The sequence below is a fragment of the Silene latifolia genome, chromosome 9, assembly GCF_048544455.1.
Source record: "Silene latifolia isolate original U9 population chromosome 9, ASM4854445v1, whole genome shotgun sequence".
Taxonomy (NCBI): domain Eukaryota; kingdom Viridiplantae; phylum Streptophyta; class Magnoliopsida; order Caryophyllales; family Caryophyllaceae; genus Silene; species Silene latifolia.
This window is the reverse complement of record NC_133534.1, coordinates 220720916-220746756: the sequence shown is the minus strand read 5'-3', so window position 1 is coordinate 220746756 and position 25841 is coordinate 220720916. Positions and strand designations below refer to the sequence as shown.

At 39.1% G+C, this 25841-nt stretch overlaps 1 protein-coding gene and 1 non-coding gene across 2 annotated transcripts in view; one reads left to right on the top strand and one right to left on the bottom strand.

Moving 5' to 3' along the window:
- Positions 1-5067: 5067 nt before the first annotated feature.
- The window catches only part of LOC141602249 (uncharacterized), a 42568-nt gene continuing 21794 nt past the window's right edge, over positions 5068-25841 (top strand). The window contains exon 1 of the mRNA XM_074422553.1: positions 5068-5477. Coding sequence (XP_074278654.1) covers positions 5068-5477 — 410 coding nt within the window. The remainder of the gene's footprint in view (positions 5478-25841) is intronic.
- Positions 5410-5516, bottom strand: LOC141603370 (small nucleolar RNA R71). The gene has a single exon (XR_012525250.1). It is a non-coding gene; the product is annotated as a small nucleolar RNA R71 (small nucleolar RNA).

Genomic DNA, 25841 nt, shown 5'->3' with positions numbered 1-25841 from the left:
AATAAATATAAATGTTTGCAAAATAAGAAAATAGGGAGAGTATTGTGAATAGACGAAAATGGAAATAGGGAGAGTTATTTAGAATAGGAGGGAGTAATTTTAAAAAAAAATCAAAAACTTTAATATAATGCTCAAAAACAATAAAATTGGTAGTAGTACATCGGATGTATGGTACTGCACTTTAACGCAGTCTAAAATAGACTCTGATATATATTTATTTATTTATAAATCTACTTCTCTCTATACAAAAATTTCTCCAACTTCTCTCTAAAAAAACCCAAAATATATAACTTGTCCCACCATTCTCAACCTTCCTCCCACTGATCCCTAAGTATACCTGCTCAGGTCGCCGGAGTTTGGGTCGTCATGTGGCCTATCTCCGATGACCACTATTTTCATATCTCATTTTAACTAATTTTACCCAGTTTTTATGATTTAATTGCTCTAATCTGGAATTTTCCGGCTTTCACCTTGATTCTGTGATCGATTTTCTTGTTTTAAAGTTTGATCGGAGTGTGAGTTTGCCTTCCAATCACTCCCTTTGTCCTCGTCTTCCTGGATTGTCAGTCTCCAAGCATGCGTCTCGGGAAGGGATCATCTTCTTGGTTTTCCTTTGTCCGTGCATGCAACTAGCGAGGTGTTTCCCCCACCCCTTCCCCCACCTCCCTAGGCTTCACGATCGAATCTTAGTGAGGTCCTTTGATGTGTTCTATGTTTATGGGTCAGACCATCTGATATGGCGTTCCCATCTCCCTCGCCCCTCGCCCCTCCCCCCGCCTATTGGATTGTTGTCTCATTGTTCTGAGTGGTTTTGGTGTTGGTCTGTCTTCCCGTTTTAGTCCATGCATATGCAGTTCCGGCTTCACAGTCAGAACTCACCTCAGGAACAGACGCAGTGACCACTGCGCCTCTTCCAAAGGACGCAGCTCTGCTGCGCCTGTTCCGGGTTGAGTTCTGTCTCTGAACTTCCGTTGTTGCTTTGACCTAGTTTATTAGTTTACGTATTAATCAACTATTAATCGTATTATCACTACTAATATGTTTATTTTCTAACCTAATTTATTTTCCTTTCTTTTTCTCAAATTATCCGTTTTAAATATATTTTCGACGTAAATCAATGAACCCGTTGTAATTTATTGTATTATTTCATTTATTATAAATTTTATTATTTATTGTATTTGTTATGGATGATTTATTTACTTGTTTTCACATGTAATTAATCTAAACTCTAATTCGACTTTAATGAGTATTAATTATGTGTTCACCGACTTAGTTAATTCTCACATGTTAGGATTAATTTATTGGATGTTGCATTGCATGCATATATCGACGACATATCAAATATAAATTATTTTCCCTAATCATTAGTAGAGGCCGCTGTCGAGACGGGCGGGATTAGGTGTTCGATCAAAAGAGCTTCCTAATACGTACCCTCACCCCTTATTCCAGATCTCTGTGAACATCCGTGTTGATTGGCATCCACGAGAGTCATTCTAGACATAGAATGCTAAGGGTGACGAGTTCTTAGTGTCTATGTCATTACTTTGTGTCTTGACATGACACGAGGTATTCGAACGGTTTCTAATTTTCCACAATAATTTGGTGGCGACTCCACAAATGCAAACGCTTGTTCCCAAGCGACCCCGTGGGCCCACGTCCACACATCCTATTTCAACGATTGTAATTACTATTTATGCATGGCCCTTCTAATCCCTAGACTAATGAACTACTCACACATATTAAAAACTAAGCTAATAACATATGATATAATAAACATGATTATAATGATAATAACAAAATAATCAAATAGGCGGAATAACGATTAGCAAATGATGAATTAACGAACTAACAGTAATGAAAATGATAAGGGAAATTAACAAAACGAGTACTAGAAATAAGATTACCGAAACGATGGAAATGGAATGTGGAGATGAAGAACAAGATAAAACCCAAATAACTTGAAATGCAACTTGTATTATAACTTCAAATGCTTAAAGGAAATATTTGTAACAACTAAAGAAAGCTAAAAATGAGATCTCAAACTATTCTAATAACTGAAAAATTGTGTCGTGAAGTGTAAAAGTGTGTCCTAAATGACGGATCCAACACCCCTTGAATAAGATTTAGAGGTGCAAAACGTAAATGTCATAAATAGGGGTCATCCCGATCGGGATCGTGGGAATCCAAGTTTTCTCTTAAAGTCTCGATTAATTAGCATAAGGAATCCTAAGAACCCACCTTAATACTTCTTAATTTCCTCGACTAATTGCAATAGAGAATCCTAAGCTTGCTCCTAACTTTATTTGGGCTTCACTTCTTCACTTGTATACCAACCAAAGTTGGTTTGTTCAAGCTCGGGATTTCCAATTTGTCCCAAAACACCCCTCTATGGTCAAGTCTTGCTTCCATTAGCCTCGTGAACTTTGGTGATTGCTAATTTGACGGGAAAAAGCTACTGAATGCTTCATTTCCTACAAAATGCAACGAATACAACCAAAACACCTAGAACACGGAATTAGCTCAAAAATACACTTATAAAAGTAAAATAATCAAATAAACCCGAGCTAAAATAGAGAGAGAAATCATATATAAATTAAACACATCAAACTCCCCCAAGCTAACCTCTTGCTTGTCCTCAAGCAAGCAAACAAATCCCTTCAATTGCGTATGATATAGGATCCATTTACGCCTTTTTCCCCTCTATTTTCATGCCAACCGACTCCATTTGAGTCGGTTTTGACCGTCCTTTCTCGTGTTTTGTGTCCCGATTCCCTTTACTATGACATTTTGGCCTACTTGCAGAAATTGAGGCGGGAACGGGTGAAACGAAGCAAGGAAGACGGGTTGACTTGGCTATGCATTGGAAGTAGAAGGAAATGAAGCTGAGGAAGCATCCCCAGCCGGTAGGCCGGCAGCCGGCTGGGAGTGCAGATATATAAAACTGAAGCTGAAACCAAGCAAAGAGGTATTCCCAGCCGGTGGCCCGGCAGCCGGCCAGCCGGCTGGGAGAACGTTCAAGCTGAAAACACAAATTTTTGAAGAAAGATACAGGAATCTCCCAACCGGTCAAAAGACCGGCAGCCGGCCAGCCGGCTGGGAGTTCCCCCAAAGGCTAAAAGTCAAGTTCCAAGTCAAAGGTGCCCCAGCCGGTCAGGGACCGGCAGCCGGTTGACCGGCCAAGCATACCTGATGACTTCAAAATGTTAATTCAACTTCCAGGAACCTCCCAGCCGGCCAGAGGACCGGCGGCCGGTTGACCGACCGGGAGTGCAAAGTCGTGTTTTGAAGCCCATTTCGAATCCTACCCTAATCTTGGTGGAAACTATATATACCCCCTCCCTTAACCATTTGTACACACATTCCCAGATCTGAATTTATTTCCCTTTCAAAGCTTCAAACCTTGTTAATCTTTTAGTTAATCATTCCTTAATTAGACAAGTTCTTCAATTAATTAGTAATTGGAGTTGGGTTGTAAGAAGATTGAAGGTTCCTCCTTCTTTATTTTTCTATCCTAATTCCTTTCTTGCTATTTGATTGGTATTATTTCTCTCCCTATTTTCATTTGTTTACATTTGTTTTTCCTTCAAGTTTGTTTGATTGTTTATGTTAAATTTGCATCTTTGTTGTTCGATTGTTCTTGTTTTCACCATTGTTCATCTTTTCATTGTTCATCTTCTCTTTGATTCTCTTTCTTTTGCTCATCCTTGTTATTTACACTCAAAGATTCAATCTTTGAGTGGATTGGGTTAAAGATTGTGTCTTTTAGTTTACTAAACCTTGTTATTAGATTAAATCACCTTTCTTCATAATTATTGTTGGGTTGTTGCATGTTTAGAAGTAGAATTCATCTTCCACCCATGTTTATGTTTAAAGACTCCATCTTTATTGTTTATTTTGCCTTTAACAACATGATTAGTGAGTAGTCTCCTTCTAGGACTCGGTTTGACTCGGTATGGGTAATTTCACTAATTAATTATCACTAAGGCTAATTAGTTGAGGGAAATTGGTGAGGGTAGTTTAGAGGAATTGCATGTTTAAGGTTTGGTCCTTGGGTATTGTCGACTTTTGACCCTTGCCCACCAACGAGAGTTGGTTAGGTCGTTAGTTGGATATTTGGGAACCGACCCTTGTCACCGACTAAGGTTGAGACCGAAAGGGAGAACCGAGGGAGGGTGCCTCTAGATTAGTGTTTGAAATCGACCCTCGAGAGAGGGAGTGGGATGACCCGGAATACGATGAGGGTTTAATGACCTTGACCATTTACTTGACCTCCTTGGGAAAATGCATGTTCTTGGGGTTGTCGGGTTTTGAGTTAGGGATACCGGCTTTCGAACCCGAGAGGGGGGTTAGTCGGGGTAGCTAGTGTTCTATTTCGAACCCGAGAGGAAGGTCTTAGGCGAATTAGAGCCATCTCCCCCTTACCTACCTACCCCTTTTGTTTAGCCGAGACGATTAGTATGTGGAATTACTCATATTCATGGTCGAACCGAGTTCTAGCCCTTCTCTTTATTTGATCTATCCTTTATCTTTTAGCTTGTTCTTATCTTGTCTAGTTTATAGTCTTTAAATTTGTTAGTTTAGTGCTAGTTTGTTACCACCCTCTTGTTTTATATCGACTTAGCTAAGCTCAAGAATATAGACAATTAGTAATCACCCTTACTCCTTGTGGGATCGACCCTCTAGAGTGTACAACGATAAAATCGTGCACTTGCGAGGTATAACTTGATACCATCAAGTTTTTGGCGCCGTTGCCGGGGAGTACGGCTTGATATTAATCGTTTTTGTTCTAGTTTAGACTAAGTCCTTTGTTACTAATCCTTTCTTTCAAGTGCTTAGGTCTTTTGCATGAGTAGGCGACGAAGAAGAGGTCAACCAACATATCAACATGACCGCGAAATTGAAGCCACGGCAAGAAGACTTAATTCATTAAGAAGAAGGGGTTTACTTGATACACCACCTATTGAAGAAGTTAATCACCAAGAAGCTACCGAAGTGTTTGAAAATCCTTTTGGGGTTTTAGAAGAAGAACCTAACACCATGGGTGATCCGGTTCCGATATGAGAGACTATGACTCCTAAGCACATAGTCAATCCAAGCATCCAAAGGCCACGAATTCAAGCTAATAACTTTGAGATTAAAAATGCATTGCTCAACCTTGTTCAAGACAACCAATTTGGAGGAGGTTCTTTGGAGAACCCAAATGATCATCTAAATGATTTCCTTGAAAATTGTGATATGTACAAGTCAAATGGAGTCTCCGATGACGCGGTTCGCCTTAGGTTGTTCCCCCGTTCTCTTAGGGGTTCGGCCAAGGATTGGTTGAAGAATTGTGACCCGGATTCCTTCAAAACATGGGATGAGTTGGCTTCGGCATTTTTAAACAAATATTTCCCACCATCAAGAACGGCCAAAGTCAAGAGTGAACTACAAAGCTTTACTCAAGAAGAGGATGAGACCTTATATGAGGCATGGGAACGGTATAAGAAGCTCCAACGGTTATGCCCTCACCATGGCATCTCCGAGGCCGAGCTAGTGAACAATTTTTACAAAGGGTTGACTCAAGACCTTAGGCTTTCATTGGATGCGGGATCGGGGAAAGGTGCCTTAGACATTTTGGGGCATAAAGCGGCAAAGGAACTAATTGAGGAGATGGCCTCAAGAACTATGGAATGGGGAAGTGATAGGCAAATGAGAAAGGGCAAGAGCAAAGATTCTAATTCGGTTTTGAATGTGGAGGTTAAGGGTATGCTAGATGAACTCACCCAACAAGTTGCTTTGCTAAATTCAAAACCACCAAGCTCCGATATGAGACAAGTCTTATCTTGTGAGTTGTGTGGAGAACAAGGGCATACTCCCATTGGGTGTCCTTTGATTTCACCCCTCCAAGAGGAATGCTATGAGCAAGCAAATGGAATTTGGGAATCCTCAAGTGCAAGGCAAGGGTTCAACAATAGTAACAACAACCAATTTGTCAATGGAAAAAGAACTCACCCTTTCTTATCCTATACTTCACAAAACATTCAAAATCCAACCACTTCCCAACCTCAACAACAACAAAGGTTCAATCAAAACTCTCAATTCCAAAGACAAATTCCACCCGGTTTCCAAGGGAAACAATTTGTCACCCAACACCAACAACCATTTGGGGGTTTCAAGGGACAAAACTTCAATCAACAACAAAACCAAAATTTCCAACAACAAAACCAAAACTTCCAAACCCCAACAAAACCATTTTGGGAACAAGCCTTTGAACAATTGGTTATTGCAAATCAAAAATCCGACTCAAAGCTTGATAACCACATTACCGCACAAAACCGGGTTAATGATGAAATACGAGCATCCCAAAAGGCTACGGAAACTCATGTAGCCCAAATTTCCCAACAATTGAGTCAATTGGCTCAAAATCCGGGGAAGTTTCCGGGTAATACGATTAACCCAAGGGAGGTGAATGCGGTATTTTTGAGGAGTGGGAAGCAATTGGAAGAGGTTGAGAAATCTCCTAAATGGAAGAGGAAGAGGTGTTGGAGCCGGTGTCCTCCAGTTAGTGCGGATAACGTTTTTGCACGTACACTTGTACGGACAAGTGGGAGCTTGTTGGGGCTGGTGTCCTCCACAGTTAGTGCAATGACATATAAATCTCTAAAAGGATCAAAAGGGTATACTTTTGTATTATTATCAGTTAGTCCACGTTTATCAATAACGCTTGGCTTGCTAGATAAGTTTGACGTTATTGTCATACAGATGGCGGTGATCAACTGGTCCCTAAAAGTCACACCTATAGGATACGTTTGAGAGATGTGACGGTATGAAAATACAGTCATGTTGATGCCTAATATGACTAAGCGGTTAGTCGGAGTTACTGACTAATAATTAGTCAAACGCGATGTTGAGATAATTATTTAATACGGATTAAATAATACTGGCTAAGGTGAATTAAGCGGTTAATTCGTAAATTGAATATAAACGGTTATATTTAATTAATGTATATTGAATTAATTAATTATACAATATTGTCATTGTCGGACAAGTATTAATATGTCGACTGATTCATGTTACTAGTCGATATTTTAATATCCGATAACGGATGACGATTTATAATTAAAACCCGTCATATACATTTAGCAAAACGAGTTGGACCACGACTTAAATAAGGAGAAAGTGGAAAGCCCACTCCTTCCCTTAGTAACCAGTCGGTCGACCGAATAGAACAAAAGGAGAGTTCTTCTCTCCTTTTGATAAAAAAAATCCTTCTCAGTTGAAGAAAAATTAGGGTTTTGGAGTCTTTTTCTCTGAAATTCTAGATCTCACATCAGAAAACTCACAAAAGCTCTCTCAATATTGCAAGGCAATCAGAGAGCAATTTCTAGCACAAGGGGCATAGTCTCAGACGATCTTGGGTGCAACGATTAGGAGGAAATCTGCGTTGATTTCTGTTCTTAGGCCGATTTTACACAGGACCCGAGGTTGATTCTTATTCTTTTATCGTTTCTCTTATTTTTCGTTTATGACCATTAATCACATGATAAATTACGTTATAGTCCTTATTTTTAAGGGGTTTTATACGGATATTTCTCCACAAGTGGTATCAGAGCGAGGCCACGTAAATTTTTCATCGTGATTTTCATAAAACGATTTGAATCGATAATTTTGCCTTGAAAACCGTGATATGTTGTTCACGTCTGATTTTCTGTGCTGTTGTAAACAGTCTTTCGACCGATCTGATCAGTCGATCGAGGACTGTAGTGTCTCGATCGATTGGTTTTGTTTTCGATTTGTTTTTGCATATTGTTATTATAAACGGTCATTATAGCAATATGTTAAGGTTTTGTCAATTGTAGATTTAATTTTATGCGAATTAGGTCAAAATTGCAATTGGTTTTATTTTGTCAAATCGATTTCACGAGGGTTTTAATGTTTCAGAATTGTTTTGCTCTCGATCGAGCGTAATACTACTCGATCGAGAGCTATTCTGTGTTGTTTTACTCAATCGAGTACTCGCAGTACTTGATCGTCCATTTTTAAAACTCTAACTGTTCGATCGAGAAGTCCTCGTACTCGATCGAACAACGTTACTTTTAAAAGTCCACTCGATCGACTGGCAGTATCAGCCGATCGAGCATTTTTGTTCTTCGATCGAGGACTTTAGTGTCTCGATCGAGGAAATGTGTTTTGGCAGCGCTGAAAAATTAATTTTTTTGTGTTTTAATTTTTCTTTTGGGCATAAAATGTACATTATACGGATTCTGTACACTCGCTTGATTGTGAAACGGTTCACACATGTACCATTTAGTTATTTTAAAGCGGTTTAAAGTAACGAATTGTAATGGATTAAGATTAAGTGGATAAAAGCGGTTTTGTCACATAATTTTAATCGTTAAAAGGTGGTTCGGATAAATTTAACATAATTACGGAATTATGTCACGAATAAATTTTGTTTTAGTTGATGCATCTTTTATTTATCGTTACTTTTGAATGCCATGAATGTTTTTATTACGTATTTAATTTTACAAACGGTTGTAACTTAGTGTGACCTTAGTAGAACGTGTTACCGTAATGATGGAACACGGTCTTGGTTGTATTTTGAGATCTCGCATCTCCGTTTTGGATTTTTCCTTGTAATTACAGTTTTTTTAGAATGTAAATTTTAAATTGTAATTTTGAGAAGACCAAAGATGGAGATCGGATGCTCACTCCCGCTGCATGGACCAAGATGGAACATCAAGACAAGCTTCTCGGGTCCAACGGTGGATTCCAAAGTTGTATTATGTTAATTTTGCTAGGATAGGCCACATAGGACTTTTATTTACGTTTTGCATTTTTTTTTATGTTTTTCATCGTAACGATAGTTTGCATCATATTCCGCCTAAAACCAAACCACCTAATACTTGCATGAAAACTGACTCATATAGAGGTTACGCGTTAGTTTTCTATGACATACAGATGTCACACGATCTTAATAAGCCATCACCTAAGTTAATTCATTCACGTAATGCTAGATTTTCGTTCACTTAAAATGAATTAAAACTAAGTTGATGGGATCTTCCTCGTATAACCAAAAATTGAGAATAGTCTTTATAGGTCAAACTCCAATGAATCCCTTCTTCGTCGGTAGGCATAATATGACCCCTTCTACGTCGGGTAAGTTGGAACTGATTGACCTATTTTTTCTCAACACTATGGTCACTCGTACGATCCTGTGATTATGGTGGACTAAAGATAGGATTTACGGAAATCTATCGACCAAGAGTTCTAACGGTAGAACTAGCCAAACAGTTGGCTTATCAATTTACGGAAATTGAGTCTTGGGATCATTTGTATAATTCTTGAGGTAGATCGATTATACAAGTGCAATGAGTCTACACGTTAAAATGAATTTTAAATAGACTTAAATCACCTCGATGAGTTGCTTATTTCGTTTTGTTTTTCCTTCTTTTTCAGTGAAGAACACGATCATTTAAACTGCTAATAACAAAATGGCTGGCCGTACGGATGACCCAATGCCAAGTGCCACATTGGACCGTGAGTCCTGGCTTCGATCTTCATGAATCGGATGAATCGGTCTACTCGATCAAGAATGATGGATCAAACTTCGCGGACCGGGAGGCGGCATTACGGAATGCTGCCGTTGCTTGACGGAAGCTCAAATATCGATAGAGCCCATCCCGCCAAACCCCGGCCCCACGGCTGGAGCTAACGAGATCGCCACGTATAGCGATTTCGTCATGGAAGCGGGTGCGATAAAGAACGTACTCATTTTTGCAATGGAATCCAATTTGCAGAAACGCTTCATAGCCCAAGGTGCAAACAAGATTTTCACCACGCTCACTAAGGAATTCTCGAAAGCACCGAGAATCGTGACCTATGAGCACACCTGGCGCTTCTTTGAGGCGAAACTCCAGAAGGGCCAACCGGTTAGCCCACACATTCTTAGCATGATTGAGAATGTCGAGAAACTAGAGGCACTTGATTGTAAGATCAGTGAGAACATTGTGATTGACCGCATGCTTCATTCACTCCACGATGGTTTTGCGCTCTTTAGAGCCAATTACTATATGAATGATTTGAAGAAAAGTCCTCATGCACTACACTCCCTTCTCGTACAGACCGAGAAGGACATGAAGTTTAGTGGGAGCCTGAAACGGGATGTTCTCGTTGTGTCAAACAAGGGCAAGGGTAAGGGCAAAGCTCGGGCGAGACCTAGCGAGGGTAAGGCAAGTTTAAGAAGTCGGGATCGGGTAAGAGTGGGCCTGGTGAGTCGAGCACCTCACTAGGCGCGACAAAGAGCAAGGACGGTAACATGGAATGCCATCATTGCCACAAGACTGGGCATTGGAGGCGTACATGTCACAATATACCGTGAGGACATAAAAGCGGTCGCGTTACTCTGTTGGTATGTCTACTTCTTCTTCTTTTATTCATATGATTGAGATTAACCACGCAAGTTACGGAACTTGGGTACTAGATACTTGGTTGTGGTTCTCATCTCAGTGCAATCATGTGCGGGGGCTCCGAAACATCGAACCCCTCGTAAAGGGTGAGGTGGACCTGCGTGTGGGGAATGGAGCACGAGTGGCTGCCGTCTCGAGGGGAACATATGTGATCCGGCTTCCTAGCGGATTTGAGTTATTTTTATATAATTGCTATTATGTACCCAGTCTATCTAAAAACATTATTTCAGTTTATGCACTTGACAAACTTGGTTTTTCATTTGTAATAGAGAATAATAGCTGTGTTTTCTCGTTACACGATATGATTTATGGCAAGGCAGTCTCCATGAATGGAATTTATGTTTTAGATCAGACCACCGAAATATTGCACGTAATGAATAAGAAGTTAAAGGTTGGTAACAAAGATTAAACTTATCTATGGCACTGCCGTATGGGACACATTAATGAGAAACGCGTTAAACAGCTCATACAGAATGGAGCTATCTCGGCCTTTGATTTTGAATCATTTGGCACGTGTGAATCATGTCTCATTGGTAAGATGACTCGAATTTCCTTCAAAGGTGTTGGAATGCGCGCTGCTGACCTATTAGGACTCACACATACGGATGTGTGTGGACCTATGTCAATCACCGCACGAGAAGGCTATAGGTATTTCATCACTTTCACGGACGATTTAAGTAGATATGGCTATGTCTACTTAATGAAGCATAAAAGTGAGTCCTTTGAGAAATTCAAAGAATACCGAGAATCGGTCTGAAACCAACTGGGTAGAAAGATTAAAACACTACGATCAGATCGTGGTGGCGAGTATCTTTCACACGAGTTTGATCAACACCTTAAGGACTGTGGGATTGTCTTGCAGTTAACTCCACCTGGAACACCTCAGTTGAATGGTGTGTCCGAACGGATAAATCGAACACTACTTGATATGGTTCGATCCATGATGAGTCACACCGTATTGCACGATTCATTATGGGGTTATGCTCTTACTGTCACTGCTCTAATACTTAAATCGAAGTCCGTCTAAAGCCGTTGACAAGACTCCATATGAACTATGGAAGGGAACGGTCCCTAACTTGTCCTTTATACGGGTTTGGGGTTGCGAGGCTTATGTCAAGTGGAGACACGAGGATAAGCTCGGCCCGCGATCGGTCAAGACGTACTTTATAGGTTATCCTAAAGGAACATTTGGTCATTACTTCTATTCGCCAACCGAACAACGTGTATTTGTTGCGGCTAGTGCGACATTCTTAGAGAAGGAGTTTCTCGAGAACGCGAGGAGTAATAGAACCTTCGAATCGGGAGATTCCAGAACCAAATGCCGAGCAACCATTGGAGGAACCAGTTCCTTCAATCCCGGCTGCGGTTAGTATTCTGAGGAACCTAGGAGGTCGGGTAGAGTCTCTATTCCTCTGGACAGATACATAGGTATGGTCGAGGAACATGACATAGATGACATTCTGCTCTTAACGAGTAGTGAACCCGCAACCTATAAAGGTGCCATGACTAGTTCCGACTCAAAGCTATGGCTTGAGGCCATGCAATCCGAGATAGACTCCATGTATGAGAACAACGTATGGGATCTTGTTGACTTACCTGCTAAGGTTCGTCCCCTTCAATGCAAATGGCTTTACAAGATAAAGCATTCTGTGGAAGGTCAACAAGATATCTATAAAGCACGACTAGTTGCTAAAGGTTTCACCCAAGTGCCAGGTTTGCCCTACGATGAAATTTTTGCACCCGTAGTCATGCCGCGTTCCATTCGGATTATCTTAGCGATTGCCGCTTTTCATGACTATGAAATTTGGCGGATGGATGTGAAAACCGCCTTCTTAAACGGTTATTTGGAGGAAGAGTTGTACATGGTACAACCCGAAGGTTTCATCGATCCCGAACATCCTAAGAAAGTGTGCAAGCTTAAGCGTTCCATTTATGGACTTAAGCAAGCTTCTCGGAGTTGGAATCATCGTTTCGACCAAGTGATAAAAGAGAATGGATTTACTCGATCGGTCGAGGAACCATGTCTATATATCAAGTCGAGTGGGAGCAAGATTGTCTTCCTAATATTGTATGTTGATGACATACTCCGATTGGGAATGACATACCTCTCTTAACTTCGGTAAAAGTATGGTTGAAGAACCATTTCCAGATGAAAGATCTGGGTCAGGCACAAAGAATTTTGGGCATCCGTATCTATCGAGATAGATCACGTTGGATGTTATATCTAAGTCAGGAGTCTTATATAGACAAGATTCTAGAGAGATTCAGCATGACTAACTCCAAAAAGGGGTTTCTTCCTATGGCTCCGGGGGTGCATTTGAGCAAGTCTCGGGCACCGAGACACCGGAAGAGATAGAGCGCATGACCCGGATTCCTTATGCTTCGGCTATAGGATCAATCATGTATGCCATGATATGCACACGTCCGGACGTGGCATATGCATTGAGTATGACGAGTCGATTCCAACATCCGGGTGAATCACATTGGATGGTCACAAGAACATTCTTAAGTACCTACGGAGGACTAAAGATTGGGCATTGACTTATGGAGGCGATCAAAAGCTATGCGCAACCGATTCTGTGAGATGCTAGCTTCCAAACGGATCGAGATGACTCGAAATCTCAGTCTGGATTCGTTTTTACTCTTAATGGCACTGTGTGGACAGCGGGCCGCCCACGGGGGCGCTTGGGTAGGAAAAGAGAAACAAGCGTTTGCATTTTTGTATGGAGTCGCCACCAATTTTTATGGGAAATTGGAACCGTTCGAATACCTCGTGTCATGTCAAGACACAAAGTAAAGACATGAACACTAAGCAATCGTTACCCTTAGCATTCTATGTCTAGAATGACTCTCGTGGATGCCAATGAACACGGGTGCTCACGGAGATCTGGAGTAAGGGGTGAGGGTACGTATTAGGAAGCTCTTTTGATCGAACACCTAATCCCGCCCGCCTCGATAGCGGCCTCTACTAATGATTAGGGAAGTTATTCGTACTTGATATATCGTCGATTGTATGCATGCAATGCAACATCCAAGTTTTAATCCTAGCATGTGAGAATTAGACTAAGTCAGTTAACAATTAATTAGCAAACAATTAATGTCGAGGTTGGATTTAATGCTCATTTACATGTGAAAACATACAAGCAATAAAAGAAATACAATAATTATAAATTACAATAATGAAAATTACATTAATTACAACGGATTAGGCGATTTATGTCGAAAATATTTCTAAAACGGATAATTTGAGAAAAAGAATAAAAGAAAGAATCAAATAAATTAACGAACAGGAATTAGCGTGATATTACGGATAATAGTAGATTAATGCGTAAACTAATTAAACTACGTCAAGGCAGAAATGGAGTTGAGAGACGAACTCGGCCGAGAACAGCGCGCAGCAGAGTGCGTCCTTTGAATAAGCGCGTGAGACGCCGCGCGTCTGCTTCCGTGGCTCAGTTCTGGTTGTGAAGCCGTAATCGCAAGCCGTTAATGTTAATTGGTGAATTTAATGATCGATTGATGATATTTACTCGGATGGAAGTGATTAGCATGTTATTTAACATATGAATGGGTCATGAAAGCAGTAAAGCATGAGTGAGACGGATGCAAACGAATTAATATAAGATGGAATAATGACAGAAGTGAAAAATATTAATGAGTCCAACAAATTAAATCAATTAACTAAGTTAAATACAATGGATTAATGACGAATACGCGACGATCGTATGAATAAACAGATGAAAACTATATCAAAGACGAATTCCAGAAACTCAATACGAGCAAATTGAATCTCTACAACCCGGAATTGAATCTAATGACGAAAACCCGCAAATATTGGATTATTAGGGATTTAAGTCGGATTTATGACTAAACATGTTAATGATGAATAGCAAATATACATGTGAATCATATGCTAGAATTAACAAACAAACGAAACAAATAAAAGGATTTGACGAACAACAGAGGACGAACGAAGAAGAAAGGAAGCAGGAACTGCGGCAGCCTCACGAAGAGGCGCAGCAGGAACTGCGCTCCTTCGAAGAGGCGCAACAGTTGCTGCGTCCTTTCTCGACGGTTATCTACTGGAAATCCGTAAAAAGAGGTTTTAAAGCACGGTTTTAGAAATCGGTTTTAATGGTATTTTCGACGTAAACCTTACAACGATGATTACAAAAATAAATACAATAAATAAAAGAGAGAGATTACACCCTCAGACTTACATGTTGACGAAACGAGAAGGACTAAGATATCGGTTAGTGATGCTCGACGCGAATGCAAAAGAAAGTGCCCTCGTAAGAGGAAAACGATTAAATTAATTAAGTTGATTATTAGTGTAGTTGGTCAAATTGGTCGGTCATGCAACGGGGAGGCTGGTACTCAGAAGGATCCGAGCTTACGTGGTCGAAAGTTCAAGCACGTAGACGCCGAAAAGTAAGAACAAAGTCTAGAATGCAAAGGGAGAAGAGAAGGGAGGACACTCGCGTGAGAAATATGAGGAGCGAAGGCTCCTATTTATACTAATCACGTGAAGGAATTAGGGTTTCGGAGACTCTTTGGAAGTGAATCTCGGAAAGATATGAAAAAGATACGAGAAACATGCAGAAAAGGGCCTGGGAAGAGGCGCATCAGCCACTGCGTCTCTTGGAAGAGGCACAACACCTGCTGCGTCTGTTCCCAAGTGGTTTTCTCCTGCAGAAGAAAGATCTCCGTGTTTGAGTTATGGTAGGACAGAAATAATTCGATTTTCCTTAATATCTTATATGAATATTACGGGAAATTGTTTACTAAAAGATAAAATTTATGAAATATGGAATAGAAATATCCGGAACATTCCAGAACATTCTGACTCGGGATTTTAACGGTTATCAGAAAATGGAGACGGTTTTAGGCCCGGACTCCGAATGTACTCTAATTACTGTCAAAACGACCGTATCGGGACGTAGATGACAACTAAGAGGTAGACATTAATATTTGAGCAATCACTTGACGACAATATTACGAATCATCACAAATCGTTCCGCGTACCAAACATGTGGCCCAATCATCACCGGGTGGTTTGCGGGAGGTGCGAAATGAGGTATCTCTGAGCCCCACTTTGACCGAGGCTTGGACAAGGCGAAAGTCAAAGTATAGCCATCAGGTCAATCGAAGATTACAACCTGACGACTATGGCGACGCGAGGCGGCTCAAGGGGTCAACCAAGGACTGTCGTCGGGAACATTTTAGAGTCTGTCGACTATCGGGGAGGGTCGTTTAAAGTCCATTAGACTACGTAAGGAGGCTCGCCAGCCATAAGAAGAGACCATACCTGAGACTTCTTCTCGAGATGCTTCCGGCGGTGCGTAGGAGCTAAGGGTAAGACCTAAAAGATAAGTAAGGATTGGTACTAGGGTGTGGGACCCTAAAGGAAAGCATTGACGGGAAGGAGGCCTAGAGTAAGTTCAACTTAAAGATAACTAAAGCTTGGGTATAAGAACTCTATTGGTTTGGGAACTTCTGGAGGACGACACCTTTGTCGCACTCCGCGGGGAAACAAGAAATATTGCGAGTAGTAGGACACAGGCGGGAACTGCTGAGGAGAAAACTGTTTGGGGAGTCTTCGGGAAATAATTGCGAGTAGCAGGACACATGCGGGAACTGCTGAGGGGAAATCTGCTTAGGTAGATGTCAATCCTCACGTCTTGAGAGGGACAGTACGTCCGCTTACTCTCGCTGGAGACATGATTGGGAGTTTATTCTTCTTGTCATGAGAGGGAAAGTGTATCCGCTTACTCTCGCTGGAGACATAATGAAGGTGTGTCGAATTTTGTGAAGGAATAAATATTCGTTGCGACAAGCAAAAGGTCTTGGACGGAATAAATAACGTGTGACAGTTTGCTGCGGGCTTAGAAATGCGGGCCGGAACGAGAGAAAATCGCCAAACGGACCAAAAGAATAAAAAAACATCGGGGAAGAGGCGCACCAAAGATGGGCCCACAAATAACGAACTCATAACGAATTTTTGAAAATCCGCATGGAGGGAACAAAAGGAAGAGGCGCAGCAAGAGCTGCGTCTCTTGGAAGAGGCGCAGCGCCTGCTGCGTCTATTCCCCAAATTGATTTTCCTGCGTAAAAACGCGAAAATCAGGAGGCTTTGTATTCATTTGTTCGAAACACAAATCACTCATTTCTCTCTCAAATATTCACCATTTCCGCCAAGGTTCGATCCGAAAGCTCGCATTAAACATGACTAATCGAGGTATGTGTCTCAATCTTGCATTAATCGTCTATATTTGTCCAATTTTGAGCCGAAAAATCTAGGGTTTATGACCCATTCGATCGAAAATTTGGGGCTTTTCCCCCAAATGAATTTGCCTTGTCAAATTGACATTAGAAACAGATAGTAGGTAATATTAGGAACATAACCATGTATTTGTTTCGAATTTTCATCAAGCTTTGAGCCTTTGAGTGAATTTTGAGACGGTTTTACAGCTAAACCGTAAATTGCTTCGAAAATAGCCTTAGGATTGCCCATTTGCGATGAAACTTGATATTTGGGATCCTTGGATGATGGGTAAACTTCCTACCATCTCGGAATTTTGGTTTGTGACGGCTTTTTCAGGGCACTTTTTAGGGCATAATCGCCATTATAGCGAAATGCTGTCGAAATTTCGACTCGAACCCGGAACTAGGCTTCGAATTAGGCTTGACTTGTCTCAATTTACCACATGAGTGATCGGGTAGGTGGGAATATGGCCAAGGATGGCGAGAAAAGAGCGGTTTCAGGGCGTTGAAGGCTCGAAAATCCCTTAACCAAGGCTTGTCGTCATGTGACGCGGCCTGAATTTGCTTTAATGTTGCAGGTGATGAGGCTTCTACTTCTGGGAGAGCTCCCATAGAGATCGACGCTGCTCTTTGTCGAAGAGGCTTTAGAGCGAGCCTTCAGCACCGCGGTGATGGCTGCTGGGGGCAGCTTCACGAGGAGGAGGCCGTTGAGGAGGAGGAGGCCCCGAGGCAGACCAACGTCGGACGAGGAGGTCGTCGGTGAGAGGGCTCCGCGTGGGAGACTTGGGAGAGCGGGCACCTGGTGTGGGCTGCAGAGGGTCACCTGTCCTACAGGACGGTGAAGAGTCTGGTAAATAGGAATTCACTACTCATTACCCATCCTCTTTCATTCTTTATCCAAATTTCTTTCAAATTTCATTCAAAAACTAAAGATAGCTTTGTTTTAAATCATAATAGGAGGCCGGGAACATCAGGTCGTTCTCGGGTTACACGAGAGCGATGGAGCACTACGAGCGGCTGTCGGCGGAGGAAAGGGCTATGATCGAGCGCGGAGCGTTCGGTCCTTTGGTTCAGGTTTGGAGGGATATCGCGAAGAGGAAGTTGCGGGCTAACGTTAGCCTGGTCCGTGCTTTCTTGGACCGATTCTGGGATACGACTTCCACATTTCACATGCCTTTTGGTGAGGTGGGAGTCACTCTGGAGGACTTGAAGGAAATGTAGATTCATATACATACTAACATACTCACATATGTCTAAATTAATTTGTCATAAAATTAAATACGGATTTTATGCATGCAAACAATAATAAAATAGAGGAGAAATCATGTCCTTACATTGGTGATTTTCGGTTATTAGGGCACAAAAGAGATCACCTTTCTCTTTTGATCTTGAGCTTTCCCTTATGGATGAACAAGATCTAAGTGTAAGATCTCTCCCTAAGCTTTATACCCAAGGCTTTCTCTTAAATTAATTAATATTACAAATACTAGTATAATATTAATCAAGTAGAAAATTGAACCAAAATATTTTTAACACTTTGAATATTTCGGTTTTTAGAGAGAAAGAGAGGAGGATTTTTTATTCTCTCTAAAATTGTATTTTGGATGATAGATAGAATGAATGAATAATACACTACACTTAGTATATTATTAGGTAAAAATTATAGAAAAATAATGATGGTTTTTCTTCCCCAAAACCGTGTAAGAGGAGAGCTTTAGGGGAGCCAATGCATGGAAAAATTGTTCTTCACAATGAACAATAGGCTTGCATGGCTAGTGACTAGTGCAATCATCATGCCTTCCACTAATTACAATCAACATATAATTAGCTCAACAACCCTCTAATTTTCGGCCCACTAAATAATATGGATTCCATATTATTTTTGTCAATTGTCAATATGTCACATGTCATATGTGATATAAATTTGTTATGTATTTTTAACATATTAAAAATCAACGTATTAATAAAAATACGTCACATACAAAAATCGACTTAGTAATTTTATAATTACTTGTGCCAAAATATTTTACCATTTATAAATTACAACTGATTGTATTTATAACAATTCATTCAATTTAATTGTTATATTAAACAATTATTTCATCCGAGTAATGATACAATTCAATTACTCAGACCGTATCTTATTTAATCACATTTCAATATGATACGTAAATTTTACTTCCAAAATCGTCCGTCAATTTTCAAGTAATTTAATTAACTCGCAACATTATACGATTAATTAAATAATCAATTAAGAGTATTGCCCTTTAGGTATGACCTAGGGGTCAACTGATCACCACCGTCACACGACGGTAATGTCAAACTCTAGTCGACCAATCATTACCGATATATGTTGACCATTGACGAACAATATTACTTCCCAATTGTATTCCATATAATGAGATTTAAACATGTGATCATCATGATCAACGATTGTGATCGCATTATTGTCGGAGGACACATATTCCAACAATCTCCCACTTGTCCTCGACAAGTGTGCGTCACCAATTCTCTTGTCCTATTACTATCTCCCACTCAATGCAAGGTGTCTTTCAGGTCGTACTTGCAAGTGATCACATCGAGAGTGGTTTCCTCGATCCGGAGAATAAGCGATTGACCGGACTTATCTATCATAGATACTTTCCGAGCGTGGCCACGCATTTCCAGTTCATTACTCCTCGAGTGGCCCCGAGATATTGTTATAACCCCGACTAGGGGTGGACAATTCCTATCGCACTCATTCCCTTCGACTAGCCACACCATCATAACCCAAAATATGCCCATTTGACCCCATTTACGAAGGTCGTAGTAACACAAATCAAAGTTAATCTGAAACCGTGCCATCTTAGGAGAATAGTCTTTAGTCAAAAGAATCGACTCATTTGAATACTATAGTAGCTCTCGCCACGACCAGGCTATATAAATTGGCCAGAACTCTATAAGCGGTCATTAGGCCCGACAAAATGTTCCTAACAGTCTGCCTATGTGATCGACTAGTCATCTCACATGACTCTATGGCACTTGAACTTGGCATCAATCGCATCACACTCTAGTCACTTCGAGACGTCACCTCATATAAGTAACTATGGGCAAAAACAATGTTAATCCATGTTCACTTTAACGGGGTTCAATTGTCTTCACAACCCGTTTGGATATAACAATGTACAAGGTGAGTTAATAATAACTCAAACGACAAATGTCGACATCACACTCGGGTAGTCAATATCATATTACAACCTTGTGATGTATATTGTCAGTGTAAACACTTATTGATTGCAATAGAAGTTTAACATCCCATGTGTCCATGTGTTCAAACTTCTTGCACTTGCAATTTCCTTCACATTCATGTTCTCTCTCATAGCATGAATCTCACCAAGTACACATCAAGGTTCCCGACCTTGGTTTCGGTTCTTTAACTTGAAAGAACTTTCTTATCGACTATCACATAACGAACGAATTTGTGATGAATAATATAACTTGTACTGATCAAGTATTTCATCCACACACAATGCACTAGGTATATGTTTTGTAGAATCTTGTAACAATTGACAAGATTATTTAGCTTAGCACTTCTCACAAGTCCTAGCTTAACTAGGAAAGATTATTTTTGAATAACCTCTTATTCAACCAAGCATCTTTCAAAACTTCTCATTTCTCTTTCAAGGCTTGAAAGAATTGGGATTCTCATAAATCCTCATATGTGCTCGGATTTTCTACAATATGTGCAACTTCTTATCACATAATGGAGTATTCCGTCAAACACCGAAATCGCTCATCGGATTCTTCTTGAGAATACATGACGTTTCTATTATGGCTTACCATCCATCATCATGCTCTTATGCATATGATTCATAATTGGACATGTACATGATTATTCTAATGGCGGAAACATTAGTTACTAATAATCATGAGATCAACCGTTCATAGGTTCAATGAACGACCATGACTGCTAATGGCAATTCCATTTTCATCTACATGAATAACCTATGTGAATGTTGATACGATGTGTATCTCTTAATACTAATCCAACATCCCTTGATGTAATTGGATCCATCATTGTCCATTTTCATCCAGAATTGAAAACTCAAAAGCTTCTTTATGAAAGAAGGTATTAGCTCGTCATTCTTTAATGAGTGATGAGTTGTAAACATTCAAAGGATGATAGCTCCCACTAAATTCCATGTCATCACATGAGAATTTCCTAACTCCCACTCAATTCCACATGTTTCGAAATCGACTTCTCAATCGGAATTTATAAGGAATTGCATTTGCCAAGTTACTTAGATAGAACCATATATGTTCCCATCATATCCCTTCAAAATACCTATTTTGAAGTGGTCTCATCTTAACCTTTCGGAAGATTTTAAATCTCCAACACACTCATGTCATAATGATGTGTAGCAATGTCATTATTCAAGTATAAACAATATCTAGAATACGTCCTTCGCAAATACCCTTTTGGAAGGAGATTTAACCATTTCATAGGGAGGTTAAGCAATGACATTTGTATGGTTTAACTTTTAGCAATTGAGGATATCGGTATATCAAATCTTGTAACCTCTAGTCATAAATGTCGCTTATTACTAGGATGTTACTTTAATTCATTTAGGCTCTTAAGTAAATCTCAAGGTTGAAACTATTGGTCAAATGTTTCATAAACTTAGTCAAAAGCTTGTTAAGACTTTACATTAGTCATTTTTCTTCCAAAACTTTCTTTTGGTCTCCTCGTGTAGTTGTCTTGAGAATATTCTTTTATGTTTACTACACTTGGTCTCTTTAGTCCTATAGAATTAACTTGAAACCATAGATCTAATCTATTCGGCATACTATGTAAATAGATACACCTTCATTCAAATCATTTTCTTTTGCATAGATCTTCATTTACACAAGTACACAATTTTATCTTGCCTTGTGTGTCGTGTCCTCATTTTTCTCCCACTCTATCTTTAGAATAAATACACTAAACATTCAAAGATAGTATATGAGACACAAATTAATGATGTTGAAGTATAAGGAGAACTATCTCATAGATAGACTAATAGTTATTGTTTTCATATGTGTACTTGGTGATTGACACACCTTTAAGAGAGTTCATAGACTCGAAATCACTTTATAAATGATCATACACAAGCCTTAAGCATGTGGACATATAATGAAACCCGTCATTATAATTGTCTATTAGATCACCTTTAAGTGAATAATCTTATGTTTCAAAACGCAAGCATTTATAGATGAAATTTTAGAACATAAAGGATAAATGATAAAAACGGGTGACTCGGGTTGCAAACCAAGTCACCATCATCCAAAATACAAACCATTATCCAAAATACTTTTCCATGTCGAACACGGAAACTTAAAGTTCTAAAATCCAAAACATTACTTAAAATAAGACAATGAAAAACAAAGCTCCATAAAAGCTATCCTTAGCTTCTCCATGGTTTCTCATGCTTGTTTTTCTTTTCCCTTGTCTTTGCTTGGTGGAGGCCCTATTTACAATAAAAGGGAGATACATTATCACAACTTTGCATCATAATACCATAGTTGAATTTAGAAACATAAAAGAAGGTTAGTCATTTACCTACTGGAGTGATCTTTCCAGCTTTGATATCACCAAGGTATTTGGAACAATTTCTTTTCCAATGACCCATGCCATTACAATAATGGCATTTATCAAGAGGACCCTTCTTGACTTTGGAGGTGCTAGCTTCACAAGACTTAGCTTTGGTGAATGTGGGAGCTTGCTTTTTACCCTTCCTTCCACTCTTCTTGAACTTCCCCTTACTCTTTGTGCTCATGTTAAGCACATCCTTGGGAGGGTTCACATTTAACCCCATGTCCCTCTCGGCTTGCACAAGTAACTTGTGCAACTCCTCAAGAGACACATCCTTGTCTTGCATGTTGAAATTCACCCGGAATTGCACATATGCCTTGACTTTGGACAAGGAGTGTAGAATCCTATCTACGATGAGTTCTTTGGGGATCTCAACCTTTTGAATTTTCAAGGTCTCGACAAGCTCCATGAGTTTGAGCACATTAGGGCTAACCTTTTGGCCCTCTTTGAAGTCGAGATCAAAGAATGCCGCGCCGCCTCATATTGGACGATCCGCGGAGTTTGTGAAAACATGGTCACAAGTTTGGAGTAAATCTCATTAGCATTGCCCATTTTGAAGGCTCTCCTTTGGAGGTCCGCCTCCATCGCAAATATTAAGACATTTTTCATTGCGGCAGACTCCTTTTGGTAAGCCTCATATGCTTCCCTAGTGGCCGCGGTGGACCTAGTGGAGGGTTCGGGTGGAGAGGCCTCGGTAAGGTAACGAAGCTTGTCGTCACCTTCGGCGGCTAATTTGAGTTGGGCATCCCATTCGGAGAAATTTGACCCATTCTTTTCAAGTTTACATCGATCCATAAAGGATCGGAGCCAAGACGAACTAGCGAGTGGTGTAGCATTAGGAGTTGGTGTTGATGTTGCCATTTGTTATGAAAAAGAAGTGGTCTACAAAACAAAATATAAGGAGTAAAACAATTGTCGTTTTAATAATACTCGTAAAAATGTATGATTTAAACAAGTTTCATGCATTTTTCTAGTGACCTCTACCCAACTAGATAAATGATTCCAAGACCCAAATTCATATCAATTTGGGCACGGTGTGGCCGATGAAACCCTCATCAATATAACTCGGTGGATTAACGTTTTAATCGATTCTACTTTTAGAACTCTTGGTCGATAATATTACATTAACATTTATCTATAGCCCAAAACACATTCAACAAGGGGACGGTGTGGCCGATAAAACCCTTATCGAAAAACTTTTGTTGAGTTCAATCCAAATTTCGAATAAATGTGTCCATGATCCAAACCCACATTAACTTGGGCACGGTGTGGCCGATGAAACCCTCATCAACATGAATTCGGTGGATAGACATTTATCACCCACTTCCCCTACGTAACAAGGTTTGTACCCGGTGTGGCCGAGTGCACTCCCCCACGAAATAGGTTTTCATGGTTTCTACTCTTTGGTAAGGCTATGTCTCAATTAATTGTTTTAGCGAGAGGTCATGTCAAATTATTATCTATCACGTTTTAAGTGAACTAAAGCGGTGAACTACGATAATTATATTTGACACGGTCGATTAACTCGATAAGATAAAATGCATGTTTTAGTTATGGCGATTTAGCGATGCATGTGACATAAAATAAAATGCAAGCATAAAAATAAATAAATCCTAGTATGGCCTTTCCTAAAATAGAAAAACTATTTAACTATTACATATTCGGAAACCAACTCCATTGGTCCCTTGAACTTCGGTTGTGGCACGCATCTCGAAGTAACACCGTCTTTATGTATCGCCATTCTTGAAGAAATCCGTCTTTGGGAACTCCTAATGAATAAAATTACATAATAAATTACATAATTTCCTATTATACATTTGTAACTAAAATAAAATAAATCTATTAAATTACAAAACGGTGATACGAGATCACAATAAAAATTACAACCGAATCGGTATTCCCATACATTTCGGGAAATACCAATTAAAATTTAAGGCCATACTAAGTAAAATTACATAATTCAAAAATTACATAAATTAAAATTATGACAATCATAAAGAAAATGCAGCATTATATTATGTATGAACATGCTCAATTTATGCTAAATCGCCTTTAATTAGCCAATATCGTATATTACTCGGTTTTTACGGATTTGCGTGATTTCAACATTTTATAATCACAAAAATGCATAAACTCATATTTATGCATAAGTTAATTACCCTAACCTCTTAGGACTCAAAATATAGTCTTCACTAATAATTTGACCATAATTAACCCATATTTTATAAAATTGTTCATAAATGGACCAAAAATTACAAAATAAGCTATTAAACCTCAAATAAATCACAAAATTTCAAATAAATTCAAAATTTGAAATTTAAACTCATGAACATTCTGGAAAAAATTCCATGACACTCATAATGTTCAAAATCTTAGGTTAAAAATTTCGAAAATTTACCCGAAAAACAATGTTGCGGTTTATTGATTTTTAATAAAATAATCATAAAAACATGGAAAAAATTATTTTTATTAACTTTTCAATTTTATATCTGAAAAATATAATAAAATGCAACATTACACGTTTTTCCTAAGTCATAGATCATGTTTTATTAATTTTCCACTAATAATGTCACTATTTATGCTATTTTTCTTCAAAAATTCATAAATCATGCAAAAAGACTTCTTTATAGCCAATTATTTTACACACATCTTGTAAAATTTCATGTGACAACATATTAATTTTCTATGACCAGATTCGAAATTTAACTCATATTAACCTATTTTCACCTAAATCCGAATTTAATAATGAAAAATTCATTTTTCGAGCATAACAAGTCCAAAAATTATGAAAATTTACAGGTTATCTCAAAATAATATATGTGAAAACATATCCAAAAACCAAGTGAAAATTCAAAGTATAGCTATTTTTAGACCAAAAATGACATTTTTACTCATAAAATCACATTTAAATGCCATTATTGTGAATTATGAACAATAAAAATCCGAAAAATTAACCAAAATATCCTAAAACATTTTAGGACCAGAAATATTAACATGCATGGTTTAATTTCGTGGTATATCATAATAACACAAATTTTACAAGTTTTATTTGTTATTCTTATAACTCGGAAAAACTTTTAACCGATTTGCATGCAAACAACCGTGGCTCTTGATACCGATTGAAGGAAATGTAGATTCATATACATACTAACATACTCACATATGTCTAAATTAATTTGTCATAAAATTAAATACGGATTTTATGCATGCAAACAATAATAAAATAGAGGAGAAATCATGTCCTTACATTGGTGATTTTCGGTTATTAGGGCACAAAAGAGATCACCTTTCTCTTTTGATCTTGAGCTTTCCCTTATGGATGAACAAGATCTAAGTGTAAGATCTCTCCCTAAGCTTTATACCCAAGGCTTTCTCTTAAATTAATTAATATTACAAATACTAGTGTAATATTAATCAAGTAGAAAATTGAACCAAAATATTTTTAACACTTTGAATATTTCGGTTTTTAGAGAGAAAGAGAGGAGGATTTTTTATTCTCTCTAAAATTGTATTTTGGA